At 43.2% G+C, this 24,881-nt stretch overlaps 1 protein-coding gene across 2 annotated transcripts in view; it reads right to left on the minus strand.

Moving 5' to 3' along the window:
• The window catches only part of CSTPP1 (centriolar satellite-associated tubulin polyglutamylase complex regulator 1), a 170,043-nt gene that overhangs the window by 122,224 nt on the left and 22,938 nt on the right, over window positions 1-24,881 (minus strand). For both annotated transcript variants that reach the window (XM_084849971.1, XM_084849963.1), the window contains exon 2: window positions 16,418-16,520. In XM_084849971.1, the coding sequence (XP_084706097.1) occupies window positions 16,418-16,520 (103 nt within the window). The remainder of the gene's footprint in view (window positions 1-16,417; window positions 16,521-24,881) is intronic.

Raw genomic sequence — 24,881 nt, forward strand, 5'->3', positions numbered from 1 at the left:
AAATTCTGGAAGACTTTTGAATTTCTGATGCTCAGAGTTGACAGTCCACTAATTAAAGTAATAGTTTTCTATGCAATATCTTTCATACAGTAGAACAGCAAGGTTCCTATTGCTATAGTATTTTCTCTAAAATATTCCATCTTAAATTGACCTAGAACTCTGTACTTCAGCAGAAAGGTCCTAGCATCCTCTGCAATTCTGACACTACACATATATGCATTAAAGCAGGCGCCCCCAACATGGCACCCACAGGTAACCCCAAAGCTCTCCGCTCCCTATCCCCATCAAAAAAATTGTTTTAATGAAAACCTTGGAAAATGTTAAGTCAGCCTTCTTTCTCTCCCTTTCTAGCCTCGCTATTTCTACCCCCCACACACACACACACCTCTTTAGCTCACTATTTGTCCCCCCTTAACCTCTAGCCTTGCTCTTTCTCTACCCTTTTGCCTTCCTGTTTCCCTGTCCCTCCCAGCCTCTAGCCTTGGTATTTCTCTCTCCACCTCTTTACCTTGCTGTTTCTCCACCCACAGCCTCTAGCCTTGCTCTTTCTCTCACCCTTCTACCCCTTGGCCTTGCTATTTCTTCCTCCCTCCCAGCCTCTAGCCAAACTTTTTCTCCCCCGCCAATCTATCTAGTTCACTTTTGACTAGCCAGGCCCCCATGGCAACCATTATATGACTAGCCACATCCTCCATGGGAGCCATTTTGTGGTAGTACCCACAGCAGTTCTCAAATTCCCAAATGTGCTCACAGGTTCAAAAAGGTTGGGGACCCCTGCATTAAACTTCTTGTGGCTCTCTCAGTGGATGGGGATGAACTGGAGGGCACAAAGTTCTCTCATAAGGAGAAAGGTACTCAAAAGAAAAGTGGGGGGAAATGAAAGGGAAGAGGAACGCTGTTTACTTTTCATGATGATACTGGACTTGATGTGAGGTTTGTTGATTATGGAAATTTGGTGCCAAAATGGTTGTATCCTATAAATAAAATAGATGTTTAATGCCTGGCTCATGTTTTCAAAAGAAATGACATTCAGCTTCATCATGTGCTGAGTCTCTTTCATTTTCTAGTTGTAGAACAGAATTCATGGTGGCAAGACAAACTAACAATGCTTTGGATCAAGGAACAGTGGAGGCCCGTATGTACATACCCACAAAAAAAACCACATTGTTTGCAGCTGCATATGAATAATACACAAACATACAAACACACACTTATATTGCACTGCAAATGCAATATTTTTCCTTTGGTCCAAACTCTTAACAACTCACACTTCCCAGATGTCATTAAATGGACTGCAAACATAATGCATAAAACATTTTAGGGTGCAATCCTATGGGGATAGTCGGCCACCTCCAAACGTGGAGGCGGCCGACTATCCAATGCAGAGTGAGTAAAGCATGGAGGGGATCCTCTCCTCCGTGTTCTGGCCACCCTGCCTTTGCAGCTAGACAGACAATTTTGGTTGTTTAACAGGGGTGCCTCAGAGCAGGATGGGGGGGGAGACCGGATGGCGCATAGGAAGTGTCGTAATGGCACTTCTGTCGTCCCCTCCCCTCCCTCCCCCCAGGAATGCCCCTCTTTTGGCCACTCCACACTGCTCTTCCGAGCATGGAGCTGGGGATGACCTGTGGGAGTCAGATTTCTGGGAACCGAAAAATCCTATGGCTGTCTAGACCACAGCTTTCTAAAGTGTGTGTCACGACACATTAGTGTGTTGCCAGCAGTGTGTAGGTGTGTCGCGTGAAAATTGTGCGGAAGGGCACCGCGGAGTTCCCTTACTCACGTTTGCTTCGCTTGGTCCCTCCCCCGGAACTTCCTAAAGCAGCTAATGTTAAAGCAGCTTAGCTGCTAAGGCTTAGGTGCTTTAACATTAGCTGCTTTAGGATCACGTGGTGTCTTGATGCAGGACGCACGTGATTGGTGGTGTTGGAGCGGTATGGCAAGGAGTGTGGTAATGCTGGCTGCACGACGAGTGTGGAGAATTCGAAGTTAGCAGGGCAATTAGTCGAGCAATTTGCAATCAGCTCGGGCGAGAGGCTTCCCCACGTCCTCGGTGCGGCTGCAGGGCAGCGGGGGAGAACAATGGCCCGCTCGACACCCCCAGAGCAGGGAGGGCTGCGCCGGGCAGGTGAGGAGCTTCGAGCCTGCGCTCCCCAGAAAGGTAGAGGCGCAGGGTGAAGAGAGGGGAAGGGAAGCACTGCCCTGGGAGCAGAGCTCGGCCGACAACGGCGTGGAGAAGTGGCAGCGGCCACCAGCCCTGCGTGGTTTCGGGCGTGCCCTTCGCAGACTTCTGCAATGCGCTGCCGCGCAGCCAGGCCAAAGTAACACACAGGGGGAAACTCCACCTGGGACTGCACCGAGCGGGCCGTCCGCCATCTTGGCCAGTCGGAACAGAGCTCAGTTGATTTCTGCCATTTATTTTTATTTTTACTCTGCTGTAATTGTGGATTAACCACCCACTGGCAGTGTACCACCGGAGAGTGCTGGAACTGGACTCTGGACATAGGCATTGCAAATATTTACAGCAGTATAGCCTTGTAGTGAGACATATATATTTACACCATTTTTGTTGGACTTTTGCTTCTCTACTTCATGTGTTTTTGCAGCTGAGCTCCTACCTGGAAATGGTAAGTAGTTATTGGTGTTATTCAACTTTTTAAAATTCTTGCACATATTTACATACTGTTACTCATAAATGACAACAAGGTATGTTATTATCTTACAAATCATATATTTTTAAAAATATAAATGAAAGGTTTTCATGAGATATGTTGTATCCCCATACATTTCGTTATTACAATTTATGTATGTGTCCGTATCTCTTATAACGGGTTAGTTTAACCTCCGGTTTGCTAGTAAAACTGAGTTACCGTGTCATGAAATGATGCATGTCTAAAAAGTGTGTCACCAACATGAAAAGTTTGGAAAGCTCTGGTCTAGACGCTATCTAGCAGCCATAGGATTGTGCCGTTAAGGTAGTTTGAAGTAGAGCTCCTGTTGAGATGGAAATCAGTTAAGTCCATCTCTAAAATAAGAAAGGAGACTCATAAGATAGGGCTGTTGCGAGGATGAACAAAATAATACGCATTAAAAATGCAATAAAAAGAATAAAAGAATTCTCAAATGGGAGGATTTATTCCTCTACTGTGATTATGGTTAATATTCATGATTAACCTCTGTGCACTAGTTTACGTTTTTGTTTTGAATCAATTTTCTGGTTAAACAGGCACACTGGGGAGGGGGGGAAGGGTCAGGTTCTAGAGAATTGTGGGGCTCACAAGTATATTATATTAATATATAATATTAAACCCACATCAGGCAGCCACACTGCTCCTATATACTTGGTCTTCTTTATATGAAATTTCAAATCGATATTGCTAGTATAATTTCAACTACAGAACGCACATGGTTACTACAGGCAGCTGCTTGTGACTATTAATCTTCCAGCAACCCAGTTGCTTTCACATGTACATGCCTAGGACATAAGAGGCCTGTACTGAAACTTTTCAGCTATATAGGAATCATAAGCAGGGAAAACCTCTAGCAGCATTTACATTTGGGGGGAAAATGTCACCTAATCAACAGTACCTTTTATGGACAGCACCTACTTGTACATATAACTGCAAGATTATTATTAACACATCATAAAATCTCTAGATTTACTCCTATACCTTATTTCAGTCAACTTTGGAAATGATTAACTCACAAAATTTTCTTTCAAGAGCTGGCATGTCACAGTGGCTAAGAGCGTACTGGGAAATACCCAGGTCAAATTTCAACTCAGCCCCCAATCCAGAAGGCCATCCTCCATCTGCAAAATGGGAATATTGGCCTACCTCAGCCTTCCTCAATCTGGTGCCCTCCACATGTCTGGGACTATGACCCCCAGCATTCCTGACCACTGGCCATGCTGGTTGGGGCTGATGGGAGTTAAAGTCCAAAACATCTGAAGGGCACCAAGTTGGGGAAAGCTGGCCTAAGTTATGGAGCTATTTTACTGAAATAATAGATATGAAATGCTTTGAACATTGTAATATGCTTTATAAATGCTGTTTTATTCTTACAATAAAGACCAAAAAAGATATTACTATCTTAGACCACTGAGAGCACTTAAAGCTGAAAGTCTCCATCCCTTTAGAGGTTTTCATTTTCCATGAACTAAGAAGGATAATAATTTTTAAGGAATGATGTAAACTCCCAGTGAAATACCTGCTTGTTTTTCAGATAAACTAGCTACAGAACATTTTTTTGCATTTAGAAGTTGAAGCCATCCCTTCTTGCTGAAGAGGCTATCAGGAAGCTCTTTGGAGATCAGCTTGGGGTTCCAAAGAGTCAGATTCAGTGTTGCAGAGTTATTGATGAAGTATCTCCAATATATTCACATATTTTTTCTTGTTCTGAGAGAAAACCAGCAGGATCACATGATGGGATTAAATCCACATTACCTACACAGCTGAAAGTGCTCTTCAGAATATGCAAGTGAGTGACACAACAGTACCAAGATGGAATGTCAAATTCTTTCCAAACAAAACAATTTCAGTGTCTTCTAAACAGCGTTCTGAGTACGAAAGACAGGTCATTAAAAAGAAACAACTTTATCCCAGTGTAACACAAATTCTGGATTCTAGGAAGGCTGGAAAAGAAATTTAAGCAGTCTCCCAACAAGGCTGGAGCTTGAACACAACAGACTAGACAAGTTGTAAATATCACGGACCTCTCCCTTATGCTAAAATATCCACAGTCATTATTCACTCAACAATGATTCCCATACAGCTCTCAACAGCAGATTCCATTTTAGGTAAGAGTTCTACAGCCTTTCCATCCAAGCAGTTAACAATAAAATCATGCAAACGACATCATAAAACTGGGAGGGGCGGGGGAATAGTTGTGTATCAAATTTTCCATTGGAGGCTGGTGGCTCTGATGTCAGTGGGGCGGTGAATCCACTTTGAGTTTCAGTCAGAGCCAGTCAGAACTCTAAAGGGGCTAGCTTTGCACCTTGGATAGCTCCTTTAGAGTTCTCACTGGCTCTGACTGAAACCTGAAGCAGATTCGCCACCCCACTGACATCAGAGCCACCAGCCTTCACTGAAATATTCCATGGTTCATAGGGAGGCTGATCTGAATGTATTGCCAAGTTACTTTCCAGCATCTTATTTAAAGCATTTTAACCCGCTCCTGACTCAAAAAGGTTCTCAGAGCAGCTTGCAAAGATCAATAATAAGGCAGTCTCTGCTCTCAGGCGTGCAATCTAAAAGACATGACACAAAAGGAAAAGAGCTTGGGGGAGGGGGGAGAAGAAAACTGGGGCAGTAATTTTTAGTTCTTATAATGACCAGTTGGAATGGAAACAGTTCAAACAGAGGAGGAACCAAACAGTGCCGGTCTCTCAGCTGAGCAGACCGAGTGACCCTGCTTCCCATCTCTCCCTCTGCTGTAGTCTGATGAAACCTTCCTTAGGACACACATTGTGCAATTTGGAGAAACAGCTAAACCACTCTTTATGAAATAAGAGGGTTATGCCAATATATGTCATTTGTTCTGTACAGAGCAGTGCAGATTATAAGCAGAGACTGAATATTCCTGTCATACCTTGTACAAGAAATATAACCATCCTTATGCAACACGTTTTCTCTGTTCATTGTGATAGCACAGAAGTCCAGCTTTGGCTCACTGAGCATAAATAAGTGGCTCCCAGGAGCAGACTGTTGAGAAGATGCCAATTTGCAGACCTTTACATTTAAGTGAAATCCTCATTACACTTCATCAGCAAAAAGGAAAGTCCAATTAGTGGAAAGAACAGAATATGGTTGCAGTTCACCATCTCTGGCTACCAATTACACGAGAGCAGAACTACACAATCAGAAATGGAGACATAGCAGACATGATATTCCATCAAACATTACAGATATTAAAATACCCTGAGATATTTTCAGAATAAAATACTGAAGGAACAAACAAACCTACCAGGCACAGAGCTAAAGATATGAAACTAGTTGAGAGACTGCAAGTATGGCAGCCTGCGAACACTGTTGACTACACACTTCCGCCAATCTGTTTGAATGTTCTGTCTGTCTGCATGCCCCAGCAACCTTACTTTTGACAAGCAAATCCTAAATCCTTAATCAATTCACAAGCCCTCTGATGTCACAGCAGATCTTTGTCAACAAATGAACTTGCAAGAGTAGAGAAGGGTCATGCCCTCTGGCTGCTATTGGCTCTGCTGCTGTGATATCACAGCAAGATGTTACAAAGAGCCTTGCAAACTAGGGTTATCAACTGTCATGCTTAATGCAAGTAAAAGGCATGGGGGGAATTAAGGTTAAAGACAGGAGAAGTGGGATGAGATTGCACACAGTCTTGTGGACTATACCTTTAACCTTAGTTTGAACATTACTTCTGAACTAGGTCCCAGGTTTGGTTTGGAGCTAGATTTCAGGTTGTACACAGAACAAGAGCAGAGACTCCATAAAACAGAAAACTAACTTCAGCTACCAGATTGGGCACTGAGCCATAGAATCTAACTGGCTCTTGCTTCTCTAATTTAATAGTGGGTGCTAGGCCAGTCAGGCACTTCTCAAATTCTGGTGGAATCCTGGGTTTGCTAACATTGGGGAAATCAATGGGACATTAGGGAATCAAACTTTTTAGTGAATAATATTGACCTTATGCTGAAATGAGAGATTATTATTAATACATTGATACATTCTGTGCCTTTTTTTTTCCTTCAGAGAATCCATTTTTTCATAAGAATCCATCTTTTCCCCCCTTCAAACAGGAAAGAGCTGTGAATATGGCAGCAGGCACAGAAGGGTCTAAAAATAATGTCCTTGGGAACTGAATTAGGTACAACAAACATGGGAGAGGTGTCCTGAACAGAACCATCCTAGTGAAGACATTGAAAGAGTGGAAATTCAAAAGAAGAAAATGGGGGAGGGGCAGCAGGAGGACTTTTTGTGGATAGCATCTTCTAGAAATTTCTTGGGAGTAAGTCCCATTATTTCTTTCTTTCCAGAGATCATTGGGCTATAAAAGGCATGCCAGGCCCTTTGTCAGCTAGTTTTCCTTTTCAGTGCTCCTCGGAGCAAGGAAACTTAGCTAACACAGAAGACCTGTCAGGAATCAGCAACGCAAAATCCCAGTGGAAGCTTCTAGCTGAAAGGCTCACTTCACAGCCAGTCTGGTGACAGCAGTAGCTCCACACCTGTCACACAGCTTGTTGCAGCCAGCCAGTGTCTGTGAGATAACACTGTCATCTCCTCAGTGGAGCAGGGACAATGCTGAGGTCTTGGGAAAGAGGAGTGGGGGAAGTGAATGAAAATCGGACACACAGGAGGCTAACAGAAAGAAAGAAAAGGATACAAGTACATGTGGGGGGTATTACAGAACGCAAATACCAAGGAGAAAGATACTTGAGAAACTTCCCAAATCTGAACCAAAACTTCCAAATCCTGCTGAATAGGCTTGATGATGACAAAAAACTGACTCCCGAGCCCTGGGGCTTTTATTCGGTTTGCTGTATGGTGGCTCAATCAGAGGCCGGAAGATTCTGCTGTCACCACAATTATTATTTTTACTCCAAAATGACCCAACTCGCCTTTCCACAAAATAATCTACAGGAAATTAAGAAATCCCAGAATGAACTTTCGGATCTCTGACAAACATGCATAAAAAGTCTTGCCATTCTTTATGAATACAGAGATGCTTTAGGACAGGCAATGTTTCATTGTGCCCTCACTGAGAATGTTACATTTCCCACAAAAGTTAAGATGAGGCACACATATAAAGGAATAATTTTCCTTCAAGAGATGCACAAACTGGACTCTTAAAAGATGCTGTATTTCAGCCCAGTCCTCATAAATAATTATTATTTTAAGAAATAAATAAATAGCAACATCCATTAAATGTAGCTCCCAGTTTGAGTCTTTAGCACTCAGAACCAGCACGCTAGTTTTATCAATGAAGCAGTGAAACCCCATTGGCCCCTTCTCTCCCCATCCCTTGCTGAGCTACCAACTATACTTTGACCATCTGCAGTGATGGCACTGAAAAGCAGCACAGCTCTCTTTCTCTCTCTCTTCTGGCAAGCTGTCAAGGTAATGTGGAGAGTAAGACACCTGGGCCTAGCTGCCAGAATCCCAAGCTTATATTGAGCCTTCCTGGTGCCTTACAGATGGAATATCTCAAAGACTGCTTTGCACATGTTGGTATTCTCACTTTGGAAAGATGAGGGCAGCCTCCAAAAGGATTCTTGCCAACCCCAGGACTCAAGGTAACAGAAGCTCCAATGGCAAAGAATCACTTAAAGGGAGAAAATAACATTTTTCAAACTAGGCCTCAGCTGCTTCCCACTCCATGTCCTGCCCCTCTTAGGATAATGACATGTCCAGCCACAAGTGCCAAAAGGAAAATATAGTAGCAGCACCTGAAAATGTCTTCCTCTCCTGCATAAACTTTTCAGAGGCTCTAGGGAACATTCAGCTTGAACAGAAAACCCTTCTGGAATTTCATATCCTCTCTTCTGTAGTGTTAGAGAAATGTGATCCTGTCTTGATCTATAAAAGCGGAGTACATTGGCAATCGTTTGCTCCTGTTCTATGGCAGCTTCACATTCACAGAAACAATCACAGGTTTGTTTGACCAGAGTACCATAGTCAAGAAAGAGTGCAGAAGCTCATCAGATTGGAGAAGGGCCTCAGGCAAAATGATTGCAGGATAGGGGAGGGGGAGGGATGGAGATAAATCTTTTAAAATGTTTTTACAAACAGAGAGAACACTTTCATCATTACTTTAAGATCCCCATACTCAGACATTTTAAAGCATAAACCTTAAAGTGCACGCAATTCATGCTTGTTCTAATGCTCACTCTGAAGAGGTGTGCAACTGACATCTCACCAGGGTCTTCAAGAGCCTCCTTTCCCCCAGCAATGAGAGTCGTTGATTAAAGCTCAAACTACATATTGAGTTCCATAATTCTTTCTCTCTCTCTCTCTCTCTCTCCCTCTCTCTCTTTCTTTCTCTCTTTCACACAAAGAAAACAGGTTATGAAATGGAGCAGGAGAAGGGTAGATGGGAAACGGCTGCTTAGTCCGTTCCAGCTCAAAATCACCTTCTGCCGAGCTGCTTTTCCCCTCATGTAGGAAACGATACAGGGACCCCGTAACTTCCCCATATCTTTCCCCCTATGGGTTAAACAGTCGCTTAGAGAGGGCAGTTTTGAACTGAAAAACTAACTGCAGGGGAAAGCGTTAAGGTGTGTCTTCTCACCCACCTGTCTTTTACTCAAATGTAGCCTAAAAAATGTGGAGAAAAAGTATCACAGAACTTTGCATAAGATGTAGTAGTTTGATCCTCCTGCATACGTGTCTTTTGGAGGATTCTCTTCTTCATGTTTTTCCTAAGACAGAGGATTTTGCTGGGAAGCAATGAGGAATGTTAAGAATTCCACCAATGCTCACTACACAAACAGCCACCTGTGCCACACACAGCATGGCATTTCCCCACTCAATCGTTTTCACAAGCTGTGACCTCCCTTATCCCTATTGACCTGGAGACAAACACTCCAGTCCTGCAGTTCCCCATTATTCTAGCCTGTGGGTTTGAGCAGTTGAGGCCTTGTTTTAGAGGTTCTTTATTCTTTAACATATTCATATGTTCTTCATATTGTGTTCTCTACTTGAAGGGTTAAAGAAGAAAGACGAAATTCCTATCGATCTTTCATAATTCTATTCCATCAGAGCACTTTGCTGTTTTTTCTTTTCTTTCCTTTTCTAAATAAATGCTGAGTTTCTCTAGATTCTGAGACGAGTATAAAGACGCTATCTGTACACATTAGGGATAGAATGAAGCCTAAACTGCCCACAACTGAAATAGATCCTACATTTCTTTCTTTTTTTAAAATAATAATTTAAGATTAGACTTCCTACGAAAAAGAAGAAGCAGATACGTCTGAAAGGTGGATGTTCCACAAAGAACAGGGATTATTCTCAGAAAAAGAAAAGGAGGACAAAGAAGAAGACAACCAACCCATCAGAGAGGAAATTGGTGGGAATCAGAGGAATAAGGCACCAAAAAGAACAACAAGTCTTCTTGTGAAAAGATCTTATCATGAAAAGAACGCTTTACACAGAAGACTTTTGCATACTAATTCTTATCTGGACTTCAAGAAGAGTAGAACTGAAAATCTGATCACAGTAAGCTAGAAAACAACTAAATCCATTTCTCTAGCTCCAAACCTGTTTTATGATTTTCTTCCAAAGCTATCATATATTAAATTGATGTATTTAGAAACATGGAAGAAGATAAAGTATAATAAGACTATTATTTAAGTCAGGGTGGGCAACTTGCAGCCCTCCAGATGCTTTGGCCTATAACTCTCAAGATCCTTCACCACTGGCTATGTTAGCTAGGGCTGATGGGAGTTGCAGGCCATAACATCTGGAGGGCCACAAGCTGCCCACCCCTGAAAATGTTTACAAAAATATGTAACTGATTTCAGTTGTTTGAAACACCATCTGTTTGTCAAGCACATTTTAACATAGATCTGGATGCAACAGGCCAAATCCCATCCATACTTGTTGATCTTGAGGGCAGGGCTTGAGATATTTAAGCACTCTTTTATATATTTGAGCAGATTATTTTATTTTCTCCTGTCCATATGTGGTAAATCAGTGGTTAGGAAGTATTCTAAGAGTGGGAATGGAACTGTTCAATTCCAAGGCAAAACCAGATTTAAATGATCAAAAGCTATTTATTATGAGAACAGAATTTAATCACAGAACATATAGAAAAACAAACGGAAAAGATATGGCTGCATTCAGACCATCATGACCTGGTTTGCATGTAACGCCAATTCATGGGTTAAACAATCCATGAATTGGTGGGGCCGTGTGAGAGTGAGTACACTGCCTCCCACCTGCTCGCCACTTCCATTTTGCATCCCATTTCCAAAACAGCTCAGGAACAATCCCATTCCTCAGTTGTTAGTTGTGATGTCTGAACTTGGCTCTCTGGGTTGTTGAGGGTTCAAGAAGCTAGAGTTTTAACCCAATAACAAACCATGGCTTCAAACTCTGGATTATTTAACCCTCAACAACCCAGAGTGCTGAGTTTGGATGTCATGACTAACAACCCAGGAAAAGGATGTTCCTGGGTTGTTTTGGAAAGCAGCGTCAGGAATGCCCCTGTAATCTTCTGAGCCATCCAATAGCTAGGGATGTTGGAGAATTCCGCCACGGATTCCAGGGAGGCCGAATTCCAGTGTATTCAGCCCCCCGGAATCCATGGCGGAATGAAGCAACCCCCCCGCCACCCCCCGAAATGGGCCCAGAACGGAGCCTACCTGTTTGCGGCTGTCCAGTGCTCTGCGAATGGCGGCCGCGTCTGCAGCCGCCATTCGCCTTCCCACGAATGGCCGTGATAGGCTACGTAAGTATTTACATAGCCTATCACAGCTAACGCAGGGTCGCCATTTGCGTCTCTGCGGAGGCTGTGATAGGCTACGTAAATATATATGTAGCCTATCACGGCAATAGGCAGGAATGCAAATGGTGGCCGCTATGGCGGCCACCATTTGCGTCCCTGCGCAGCCCAGCAGCGGCCGGATGTCCGGCTGCGGGTGGCCCCGGCCAGCGTCTCTGCGGAGCCGCCGCAGAGCGAAGCCAGCTAGGGAGGATTTGGGGGGGAGGGACGGAGTGCCTCCCCCCCACCGCGGATGTCCCTGGACGAAACCAGGTAAGTGTTTCGTACATCCCTACCAATAGCCAGAATCAACAGTCAGACAAAAGGGCTGCTTTCCAAAGCTTTATTTCCATTCAGCCTAATGAGGCTTACAGATGCTAATTGCCTGAGACTCAGAGGAAAGACAAAGGAACAGCCTACCAGGGGTTTCTAAGAGTTAGGGTCAGTTGGTCTCCGTTTGGAGAAAGGCGCAGCAACTCTCTGAACTTAAGGAGGAGAGGAAATTCTCCCCCTTTCCTGTGGGGCCTCAGGGCGTAGCTGCTGACATCGAGCCAAACGGGCTGCGCGCCTCAGCTCGGCTCTCGCAATCTCTCACTTCTGCCTGTGCCTCGCATCTAAAAGCTCAAGTTGTCCCTCCCTTTCCAAGCCAGGGTCAGTATCACTCCCAGGAATGTGAGCGGGGGGGCTCCCCCTCCAGCTGCGTCTCTGAAACCTGAGGGGGCTCCTCTCCCACAGACTCTATGTCCTCCTCAGAATCAGAACTGCTTTGGGACTCTATGGGCTCAGATGCAACCCTGACATGCAGATGCAAAGCGAAAGCAACGAGCTGGAGGAAAGGATGCAGCACATTTGCTTGCACTCAGCCCTGACAACCCATGGGTTGTCATTACATGCAAACTGGGCTGCTATCTCAGTTTAATAATAAGCCGTGATATGAATGAGCCTTTTGCCCACACATAAAGCCTCTTCATTCCTCCCTTTGTGGCATGAGTTATCAAACCAGGAACCCTCTAATTCAGCGGTGGGCAACTTGTGCTCACACACATACTCACACATACACAGAGATAAACACTCCACCCCCACTCTCCACAATCCAGATTGCTCGGAGGATCAACCTTGCCCTCCTCCCAGCAATCTTGATCCGGGTCACTAAGATGCAAGAGAGGTTAACACACACCACTCCCGCATCTCAGCACTCCTGCTAATGATTGCTAGAAAGAGGAAGATGCTTTAACCTTGCCTTCCTCCCAATGAACCTGCTCTCCTCACACACCCAGTTTCCTTGCAGAATCACGCTCCTGCCAGCCTGTCAAACAGCTGCTTTGCAGGCTGACAGGAGCCCGATTCTGCTGGGAAACAGAGAGTGTGGGGATGGGGATTCTGCAGAGAAACAGGATGGCAGGGATGGCTCTCCCTGCGTGCCTTGTTTCCCTGCAGAATCAAGCTCCTGCCAGCCCGGCAAACAGATTTATGAACCCAGACAACTTGTGAGTTGTGAAAAGCCTGATTCTGCTGCAAAACAAGGCATGCGCTTTCCGCACACCTTGTTCCCCAGCAGAATCACTGGCATTTCAACAGTGGCAACGTGGTGGGAGAGGGGTGCAGCCCCTGCAGGGTTCCAGGGAGGCCAATGCAGCCCCCTAAGCCCTGAAGGTTGTCCACCCCTGTTATAAGTCCATGTAGGGGAAACATCATGTATGAAACTGCCTTCAAGAGCTTATTTATGCATCAAGCCAGCCACCAACTACTGCCTCTGCTTAGCCTTCCTAAATTTCCAACAGGATTGCTCCCAGCTTTGCTACTATTTACCCATGACAGAGATATTGCCTGCCCTTGTGCCCTGAACCTCTCGCCTCTTCATTTACACTGATAGAGACTCCACCGCTTCTGCAGCTTGCCAATGCCTGGCCTTCCTCCATTCTGGTTACTGATCTGAGCTTTCAGTCCAGCACCTGTTCTCCATTAGATGTCAAACTACAGACTGGAAAAAAGGGTGAAATATGGGACTGGAAGAATGGTGACTAAATATCAATATTTTCACATCTGTATTTGAAGTAACATAGCACATTTTACCAGTTAAGTACAAGCCAACTTGGGAAATAATTTAAATACATCAAAGACATATTTATTTGTACAAGCTTTTGGGGTATAGGCAAGTGTTTTTATCTGTTTCCTGGTGTTGTAGTGATGTCTCTATTGTATTTTATTGTGTATTTATAATTTCTGAGTTATGATTTGAATGGTGTTCATGTGTTGTCTTATAATTATAACAAACAAATTTAAAAGATTGAGGATACACAACACTCAGTACAGAAATAGCACAGAACTCATGTTGTAGGCTCAAATGACTACACAAAAACATAAGAAAAGAAATCGATCTAAGCAGTGTGCTGGGTCCAAGGAGAGCATCTCCAGCGCAGGAAACAAAAAGAAAAGAACAAGAAAAGGGGGATGAGGGAAGAGGGAAGCAACAGGAAGTCCAGAGAGACTGGTTGTGTTCACCCATAACACTACGCCATGGTATGGGTTTAGAGATGTAAAATTTCCAGAAATTTTGAGGCCATGGGGAAAAAAGCAGGGTTTTTTTCCAGGGTTCTTCAGAAAAATGGGAAAAACTGAAAAATAAGCAATACTTTTTTTTTTTTTAGTGCTCTTTACAGATCTAAAGTCACTTCATTGCTTTAACACAGCCTTCCCCAACATGGTGTCCTCCATAAATTTTGGACTTCAGCTCCCATCAGCCTCAGGCAGCACGGCAAATGGTCATGCTTGGCACTGTAGTCCAAAACATCCAGAGGGCACCAGATCGGGGAGGGCTGCTTTAGAAACATAAAGCAGCCTTTCTGTTCCCAAACTTATTTTATGTATGACTTTTAATTGTTTTAATTGTGAACTTGGCTATTAGGCAGTATAAAATGTAATTAAAAATGATATTTTAAAACCTTTAAAGGTAAACTCAGTTAGCAAATTTGTAATTATTGTCTGAATATATCAAAACTACATTAAGGGAGCAATCCTACCAGGATAGGCGGCTTCCTCCGAACTCGGAGGTGACCGCCTATCCAATGCAGAGCAGGAGAAGTGCAGAGGGGATTGTCCCCTCCGCGCTTCAGCTGCCCTGCATTTGCAGCTAGGCAGCCGATTTCAGCTGTCTAGCCGTAGGAAGTCGGAGCAGGAGAAGTGGCAACCGGATGGCACACTGGATGTGTCATACCAGCATTTCCAAGTTCCACGCCCTGACACACCCCCAGGAATGCCTGATTTTTGTCACTCTGTGCTCTTCTTCCGAGCATGGAGCATGGGGCCGTTCCATGCTGCCTACGAGGCAGTGTGGGAGGGGGTGGAGGTCAGTTCTCAGGGAACCGACCTATCCTATGGCCGTCTAGCCGCTGACTAGCAGCCATAGGATTGTGCCCTAAGTGACTGCTACAGCATCGGAAACACAGGACTCTATAGAACAAAACCCAAGATGCCAAGAATGCACATTTACAGTTAAGAATGCACAATGGTGACTCTACTGAAATGTTGGGAAACTGGGCATAAATGACTATCAGTAAAATATACTTTAGATCAATAATTTTAATAGGGAATGAAATAACTAACTATGCTAGGAATTTTACAGAGAGGATTTAAAAAAATTCCCCCCATGGCTTCATTATTTCCAGACATTTTACATCTCTAGACTTTCTATAAAAGTGTTCTTATTTCATAGTTTTTAGAAATCATTTTTGGGGGAGCAAAGTATACATGCATACTTTGTCTTAAATGCTAAAAGAAAATATTTCATAATCCAAGGCTGTTCAATTTTTCCAATTTGTTTTTTTCCAAATTTTCCAAGGGTTTTCTGGAGCTTCACATGTCTGTATGGGTTGTTGAATTCTGGGTTGTTGTAATGTGTGAATGCAGCTGCACTAGCAAATTATGGTTTTTTAACCATGAACAACCCAGAAAGAGAACCCATGGTATGTTGTTGGGTTGTGAACTCTGGGTGGTTTAAACCATGGGTTTTCATTACATGTGAACCCAGAACTGTAGGTTGGTTCACCAGGCTAGAGAAGCAGCAGGCAAGAGTGATTAAAGAAAAGCAGTTGCTCTACATGGCAGTACTACAGTGCTACAAAGGCATTTAGGATACAGGGAGGGAGCAGGCAAAGAAGGAGGGAAACAAACAACCTAGCAATTGAGAAAACAAACTGGTCCTCTGATCACACCACTCTTGGCAGCTCACCATTGTACAATAGGTTCTATTTAGCTCTATTGAGCTGGCTCCAATGAGCTTCTAGTTGCCACCTCTACCTCAGTGGAGCGAGCTCAACAGAGCTAAAATGGGAGCAAATTTTGTTTGGTCCCCATTGTTAAGCAAACCAACCTAATTCTCACTTGCTGGATGAATTGGTTTATGGTTATCTTTTGGACTGCACATACTTAAATTCCATGGTGCTGTTCTCAGCACAAAAAGTGCATATAAAAATGTACATATTAGGTAAAGTTGCATACAAAAATAAATGATTTTTTGTGCAGTTTTTAAAACATTGCAGACTGAAGTGGAAATTGGACAGGATAGACTTATGAGTGACACGAGAAACTAACATGGACCGAAAACAGACAGGTTAGTCCATCCCTGGCTGAAATAGAACTATTTTACAATTACTTCCTTTAAAACCCATGTGACCTATCCTCTTCTGCCAAGTATTAACTAGTGACATGACTGGACATTTCTCACAGCAAGGCAACCAGAACTTGGCTGCATAGCTCTCTTAAGTAAGTTGTATTTCTAAGGCTCAGCATGGAGTTGAGTTGGACCTTGTGACTCACTTAAGTCTAGGCATGTCATATGTACAGGCTAATCTGATGCTTACAGCCACAACATAACCAGCATGTGTTCGGCTCCATTCTCGATGTACCCTGCCTGCTTCCAGGAACCACTTTCAGGCTGATAGCATCCTGATGCACTTACTAGTCAGTGAAGAATCTGGCAATACCATATTGACTAATATCTTCTTTGCTTTCCAGAAGCTGGCTCACTGCATCTTCCATATATGTAATGACATGTCTTTGAGCTGAAAATTAAAAAGAGAGATTATTAACAAAAACTTAAGTTCAGAGTCATTAAAGTCTATAGATTTATGCTTGGCACCCAGTCTTTCAATACATGGTACAGAGAAAGGATTTTTATCCTATTAATGATGGTGCAATACTTTTCCTATCACCTGTCTCTTTCCCCTAGCTTTTCAGTACAATTAAACATTTGTGGACTCACTAGCCTCTTACAATTTGGAAATGGAAGGAATGCATACTATTATGGAATCAATCAATCAATCAATCAATCAGTCAATCCTCTTATGCTACTGGGCCAGTCAAATGTGTCCAATAAAGTGTAAACCACCGTGGTGTAGTGGTGAGAGTGTTGGACTGTGAGCCGGGAGATCCGGGTTCTAGTCCCCACTCAGCCATGGAAGCTCACTGGGTGACTTTGGGCCAGTCACAGACTCTCAGCCCAACTACCTCACAGGGTTGTTGTTGTGAATATAAAATAGAGAGGAGAAGGAGACTGTAAGCCACCTTGGGTTCCTTGCAAGAGGAAGAAAGGTGAGATATAATGCAATAAACCAACCAACCAACCATACATGCTTTCTCTGACATCCTGAGGTGTTCTCCATTTCATTTAAATACATGCTAAGGGTGGATTTACATGACTGTTTTTCACATGACAATAGCAAAAATTGCCAGAGAGGTTATTAACTGTAGATCTGTTAGTTACTATGGTCTGAACAAAGGAAAAGCAGTGCCTAGAATGGAGAAGGCAGTATACATATGATAACATAACAAATTGTGCAAGTATAACCTCTCTACACTTCCTGGTCAACTGAAATAAGAGGTTTGGAAAGTCTCCCATTCTGCATCTTTAGAAGAACTGAGTATATGGCTTTAAATATTGGCATGCAAACAAGTATTTCTGAGCAGCACAACCCACAGTGGACTTGTCCTTCTAAGACACCACAAATATATGTTTTTTCAGGAGCAAATGAGCACACATCAAAGCAGCATATGAATTGACACATTAGAGTCCAGTGGCTTACTAAACAGAAGTGTACATTTTCAAGAGCGCTAGGATAAATGTCGGTAGTGGTTGGCAAAGGACACCATTCATTTGCTGTAGAGTTTTTGGACAAGGATAACTTGGTGAAATGCTTTAGCAATCTTCTTGCTTTCACAAAAAAAAAAGCCACACAAGTGGAGGGATGTTGGCATGATGAATCCTCCCTCCAGCCACTTTGATGCCAACCACAGACTGAGGGCTTTTCTCACACTGTGTTCTGCTAGTGCTGTATTAGCCTTCTTTTTTAAATATATTTTTATTTATGTTATCTTTCTAATGAAATAAACAATACCAAAAATACCAACAACCTGATCAATACTACAATTTCTCAGCAATACAATATTCTGATGAGGACACCACAATAACAAAAAGAAAGGGAAAAAGAAAAAAAAAAGGAAAAGAGAGGAGGAAAGGAAGTAAAGAAAAAGAAAAGAAGATCCCCTCCCTCCCCCTCCCCTTTAAAGAATTAAGTTTAAACTCCAATACCCCCTGGCCTCCGATGCCATTCTATTTTAAAAACTATATAACCTTAACAATCTTACAGTTTAATAAACAACCTTACATTTCAATATATCATCAATCTTATATCAAAGAAACAGGTCTACAGTTCATTCCCAGTAGCCTATATTAATAATAATAATAATAATAATAATAATAATGAAATATAGTGTTATGTAATAATAAAACTTAAAATAAACTTTCAACAATCAGTAATATATTTTATACTAGATATATAAATGCATGTGCACAATTACCCTCAAACAATAAATTTAAACACAGCATACATACCATATCTATTTTGAAATAAAAAATATAAAGAAAAGCAAGAAAAAAAGAAAAATGGAAGAGAATAAACAAATATATGTATAATCATTTATCTTCTGACCTAGCCTGGATCATGTAGACTAAACACAAACAGTTAACAAAGCTTGTTTAAAGATTCCAGTTCATGGAGTTGTGACAGAAATCTCACGCATTTTTACGTTCAGCCATGCCTCCGCCATTTCATGATTTAGAAACTTCTTCATCTGACCTTCAGACACAATACAAACTGTAGCAGGATATTTTAAGTAATATTGTAAATTCATTTGTTTTGCCATATTTTTCGCTTTGATAAATTGCCTTCTTTTATTTGCCACCTCTTTGATGTAGTCTGGAAATAACATAACTGTATCTTGTTTCCAGGAAAGGCTTCCACCCTCTCTTGCCAAACGCAGGATATACTTCTTCGTGGAGACTTTTGCAAATTGGACTATGATGGTATAGTCAGTCCCTTTCGCATTTGGCACACGAAATGCCTGCTCAATATCAAGTAAATAATCAGATGGGGTAGGGAGTATCTCATGCAAAAGTTTATCCACAAAAATAGGCGATTTTACATCATTAGACAGATTTTTAATCCCAATAATACGTACATTAGATCTTTGTGTGAAGGCCTCCAGTTGAGAAATTCTGTCAGAGACATTTTTAAAACATACTTGTGTCGTAGTTTCATTCCCTGCCATTCGGTCTTCTAGCTCGCTAATTTTCATCTCCATTTTTTAGCCATGACGCATTAATTAAATCCACAGCTCCTTGCAAGGCGGTGAGGGAATTTTGGATTAAATCCAACCTTTTGGCTTGCTCCGTAAATTGCGAAGATAAAGTCTTTATCAGAGTGAATAATTCCCCTATATCTTCTGTTTTCGAAACTTTTGACAGAGGAGGTACGGGGGGAGTTGGCGGAGATGCCAGCCCCTTTCTTCTCCTCAGTGTAGTCATGTTTTTCTCAAACAGATCTTGCAGGTCCTCCGATGTTCTCAAATATTGTTAATAGTTCTTAAATCATCCCTCAGGAGTTATTTCTTAAAGCATATATTATTATGGAACACATCAGCCCTGTTTTCTCCTATGAAATAGGAGTTTCAGAACAGCTTTTTGCGTTGGTAAAGCTCTGGGGAGATAATCCTGGAATCCAGCCCCCCCCCATCTTGTGGGGGGTACTTTTCTCCAAGACGTTATCCAAAGCTGCCTTCCCCCCCGCTTTTAATTCCAGGGGGGAGATGAAAAGGTTTTTCAACCTTTTAAAAAGCTGTTTGAGAAAGCTTCCACAGACAGCCCGCAGAATGCTGCCAGAGCAACACTGGTTCCAACTGGAAGTCCTTGTATTAGCCTTCTGAAGTAATATTCCCCTCCCTGTGTTAAAAAAAAAAAAAAAAGTAGGGCAGGGCTATGCCTTTCACCTAGGAACAGCCTTGATGGACAGGGAGATGGCTTTTTTTTTATTAAACTCTACAAGGCACATGCTCAAACAGTGGGAAGGATACACGCACAACCTTTAACCCAAAGAGAGAAAACAGCGAGGAAGCCATTTTTTTCATCTGGCGGGAGATTTTAAATGGTGTGTAGATAAGCCGACTAGACTTGTAATAAACATAGTGCTGCATCCAAAAAAAAGCAAATAAAGAAAAGCTGCCCTTTTCCACTCAGCTGGGGGATGCTAGGAATTGTAGTCCAACACATCTAGAGGGCACCAGGTTGGGAAAGGCTGATGTAACCAGTCACGCTTTGTGGGAATGAGAATAACTTAAAAGCAACTCTACTTAGTGGCATGAGAACTGTTCAATAGTATGAGAACACTTCCTGGGGCAATGTCATTTAGCTGGCCTAGCCAGGCATATGCAGTCCCCAGCATCTGAGGAGTCACAGCATCTGAAAAGGCCCAGAGTCAGAAGAGAACATACAGACAATCTGGGCTGGTGCTTTCTTGTAATCAAACAGAACAGCAAAATATACAAGTATGTCCCAGAATCAGTTTGTAAGGCAGGGGTGTTGAACCTCTTTAAGCCTGATTCCAATTCAGAGAAGCTCTTGCGGGCCGCATTCTAGTGATGGGCGGAGCTAAAGGCAAAAGGGATGGGCCCAAAGGCAAAAGGGATAGGCCTAAAAATACCCCCAAACTCCCCCAGCATATTTTAGCTTAAAGCTCTTACTATCAGTAAAGGAGGGAGCAATCCTATGGCCACTAGACACTGTCTAGAGGACCATAGGATATGCTCTACCCCGGGAAGTCCCTCGTCCACACTGCCTCAGAGGCAGCTGCAGAGAAGCCCCATCCTCCATGCTTGGAAGACGAGTGTAGAGCGACTGAAAGGGGGTGGGGCTGGGGGGCATTTCGGGGTGGGGAGAGTGGAGCTGCGCGTACGACACATCCTATGTGCAGCTTCCTCTCCTGGTCGCCCCCCCCCCCCGTCGCAAGACAGCCGAAAACGGCTGTCTTGCGAAAAAGAGCAAGGCAGGAGAGGCGTGAGGGAACAATCCCCCTGTGCTTCTCCTGCCTTGCTTTGGATAGGCGGTCACCTCCAAGGTCAGAGGCGGCCGCCTATCTACGTTGGATTGCGCCCTAAACCTTAGGAGAGGCATTTCAACCTTGTAGAAAAGGGGAAAAAATTGTGCGGAAGGCAGGAAACCACCCAAACAATTGGTGGTTGGGGAAAAGAGGATGGGGGCCAGGGGAACGGGGATATGGTTTGCTGGGGAACCCCAGAGAGTCAGACCCCAGGAGAGCTGGATTTGGTCCCTGGACCTGAGGTTGTGCACCCCTGTTATAAGGAATGCAGAAGGAGCACTACTAGTGAAGTCGTTGGAAGGCTCGTTTCAGAGACACACGCCCCCAGCCTTAAACTACAACTTAACAGTTCCAGCATAAGGAACAACATTCCCTAAGAAAATAGCACAAGGAAAATACTTTGGGGATAGCAATAACTCATGATATATTTGTCCCTTGCCACCTTACTATGAACTATATCACCTCGCTTTCTTTCTCTCTCCCCTTCTTTCCCCCAGCACCAGGTTTGACTCGGAAGACCCATAGTTCTGCAATCCACTTTAATTGTGGGTGGAATAAGTTTGCTCACACATGTGGTGCTAATAATGGAAATTGCTTTCATCTTAGTGTGGCTGACAGGTGGGAAGGGAGGGCAGTTGGACCCAAGAAGAGGCCTAGAGAAGATTATTTGCTAGTGGGCACTGTGATTCAAACTTCAGATGAGTTTTGATTGCTATCAGGGGTTTCGTCTGTCTAGAACACTATTTAATACAATGGCAGAATGGGCAAAGCACACCCTGGAAAATACCTTGCAGCTGATAGTAAGACTGTGAGCCAGAGGTTCAAAGATATTATCTGGCAGTAAAAGATACAGGGTGTAACTTTATTTAATTATTTTAATGCAAAGGAATAAATTTTAATTTATGTGCGTGATTAAAGAAAAATAACTCTGCGCACCTGTGTCGCCCCAGGGAGGAATGAGTCGTGCAACTCAGTCAGTCACACTCCTAAGTTAACAGCAACCAGGTTATTTTCATCTTCTTCGCTCTCTCCCTTTTCCCTGTATGCCCAAGTTCTGTGCTCAGTTATCGTCCTTTCAGAAATGATCTGAGCCAGCAACAGCACTCATTCTATCCAAACACAATATCCAGTAAACAGTCCTGATCTCTCACCCACAAACCTCGACCATTGCAAATGGCAGCCCTTTTTAAAACACACACACACACACACACACGCACACACTGTGGAAAAGGAGATGCTGTTCCTATTTGGTCTGATCCTGTGCCCAAACTCTGAGCTTTAAACATTGATGAATTGTTACATACACATTCATGTGAAGCGTACACTTGTTATTTGAGCACCATGTAATCTGTACCTACAAGATTATGGTGTCAAGTCTGTATTTAAAAGATTTTCATCACAATACATGCTCCAAAAATCCTTGAATCCAACATCACTTGAGAGGAAGTCCACTCATACAACAGGACTTCCGCTTGCACAACACGGCTTCCCTGTCCTCTCCCCACTGCAGTTCCCCCACCCTCCAGAGAAGATTTGGGGCACACATGGGGGGGTTGCAGGCGGAATGACATTATTGGAACCAGGTCGTTATGTGCAATTTCATAATTTTTGTCCAGTGTTAACTTCCAATGTCAGAATCTAAGTCCTAGCCAATTATTATTTATTATTTATCTGAAAGATGTTTACTCTGCTTGTCAGTCAAAAAAGACTCCCACAGTGGTTTACAAAGATCACTAATAAGACATTCCTTGGCTTACAATCTAAAAGACACAAAAGAAAAAGTAATTGGGAGGGAGGAGGAAAAAAGCAAACTTAGGCACTACTACTTAGCTCCAAAGTTCTTCTAATGACCAGCTGGAATGGAAACAGTTCAAAGAGAGGATGGGCTAACAGTTGCTGGTCTCCCAGCAGAGTTGATGGTGGCCAGCCATCTCTTCACTTTTTCAGTTACAACGTGATGTAATGGCTGCTGCCAAGGGACAGGTGAGAAACTACCATTTCTGTAGATCATCATAAGCAGATACATATAATTGCCAACAGATTAAGGAAGCAATCCTATACATGTTTAGACAGAAATAAGTCCTACTATTCCCTATTCTGACTGGAGGATGCTGGGAGTTGTAGGACCTATTTCTGTGTAAACTTGCATAGGATTGCACCCTAAATAGGTTCACTTGCTTTCTAGAATTGTGTTAATTACTATGAAGGAACAGAACTATCCTCCATTTTTGTATTTAGTTTGATTTGGGGATATTGTGGGATTAAATCTTTGTGTGTGTTTGTCAGTTTCAGTCAAAGGATTAATAGGTTAGAGGTCAAAAGTTTAGTTAGAATACAGGTGAGGAAGTTTTGCTGAAGAAGCAGATGATTATAACATTCAGCAGAAGATCAGAGGAAGAGAGGAAAGACATTTTAACTCAGGAAACAGAAGCTTATTTTGCGGAAATGAACAATAAACTCCCCTCCTAATTGGTTGGAGTTGGGGAGAGAAAAAGTAATAATTTTAGAAGCTAAAAGTCAAAGAAAACAGAGGCAAAGAAGAGAGAGAGAAGGAAAGAAGCTCAGAGTCCTGGGCCCCATCTACATGGGGCTTTTACTCCGGTTCTTCTCCACCCCCAAATCGATAGTGTCAGATGATGCATACTGCTCTCCATAGCTAGTCTGGCATTTCTTGCCCTAAATCTGTCCCCCCCCCCACTCATTTTGTGTCGGATTTTCCTGTCACAGAGGCTTCCGTGCTGTTTGGGAGTCTGTGTGATCTCAGCTGTCTTCGGGGTGGGCTGGTGGAAGCAGTACTGATTGGCAGAAGGGAAAGTAGCATGGAGTGGGAGCAGAGGGGCAAACATGTCTACCTGGAAGTAACTCATTGTCTTCTGTTCCACGTCGCTGCCTCTCACTTTAAAAAGTCGAGCTTGGGAGTGGGGGTGGGGGAGCCAGCCCTGCTGTTTTAAAACTGTGCAGCTACACAGGAGCACAGCTAAGAAATGGTGGCTTGCTACTTCTCACTTTAAATAGTCATTCAGCTTGGGAGTGGAAACAGGAGCCCTCCCTGCTGTTTTGAAACCGTGCAGCTACGAAGGAGCTGAGAAACAGTGGATGCCTGTTGATTCGAAACTGCACAGCTAAGAAAGGGTAGATGCCAGAGCAGATGATTTTCATGATCATGTCCTCAGAAGTATTACACTGAGCCCATGTGTGTGTGTGTGTGTGTGTGTGTGAGAAGCCTGTTAATTGGGCAGTTAATATACATCAAAAACAACATGCTAGTCACTCTCCCTCCACCCCAGCTCCACGCTCTCTCTCAGCACCTCTTGCACTCCCACTCATTCTGCTCAGTCTCCGGGTGGCAGCAGATGCCCGCTTGCCTGCTCGCCTCCTAAATATATGTGTGTGCGCATGTGTGTGTGGGGGGTATACAGGGTTTGTCATGACCATCTACTCGTAAGCAAGTCCTGCATTGCACTTCATTGAACACACAAGGGAGGAGGAGCAAGCCTCTGCTCATTGGCTGCCCTGCACCTACGCAATTGCTGATGTTCATTTCTACTTGTGGTGGGACTCACCCACCTCACCCCAACTAATGTGGCTCCAGTTCCCATATACACTTCAAAAGCAGAGCAATACAGCACCTTGTGTACCGTGGAAAGAGCTAATTCGATTCTGTGATAATGTAGATTTTGCCCAAATCCCTTCACAAAGCGTTTCCATTTAGATTGGCTCCTAGAGGAAAGAAAGAGTCAGAGCTGCTAGAACTTGACTGGAACTGATTGAGAGAGCTGAGCCTATGACAGTAAGATATTGCTTGAATAAGAGACAGGGATAAAATAGGAACTCAGTCTACTTAGGTTAATTGGATATGTTTATCCCTGATTGTTTTATTATGCTATTGCTCATATGGGGGTGGGGGGAATGAGGGGTTGGTATGGGATGTGTGTGTTTGCCTATTCAGATTTTTAAAACTTTTCCCTATTGACATTTTTCTTCAATAAAATT

This window comes from Heloderma suspectum, chromosome 1 (assembly GCF_057233095.1).
Source record: "Heloderma suspectum isolate Gila_16-S chromosome 1, 16-S_ref, whole genome shotgun sequence".
Taxonomy (NCBI): Eukaryota; Metazoa; Chordata; class Lepidosauria; order Squamata; family Helodermatidae; genus Heloderma; species Heloderma suspectum.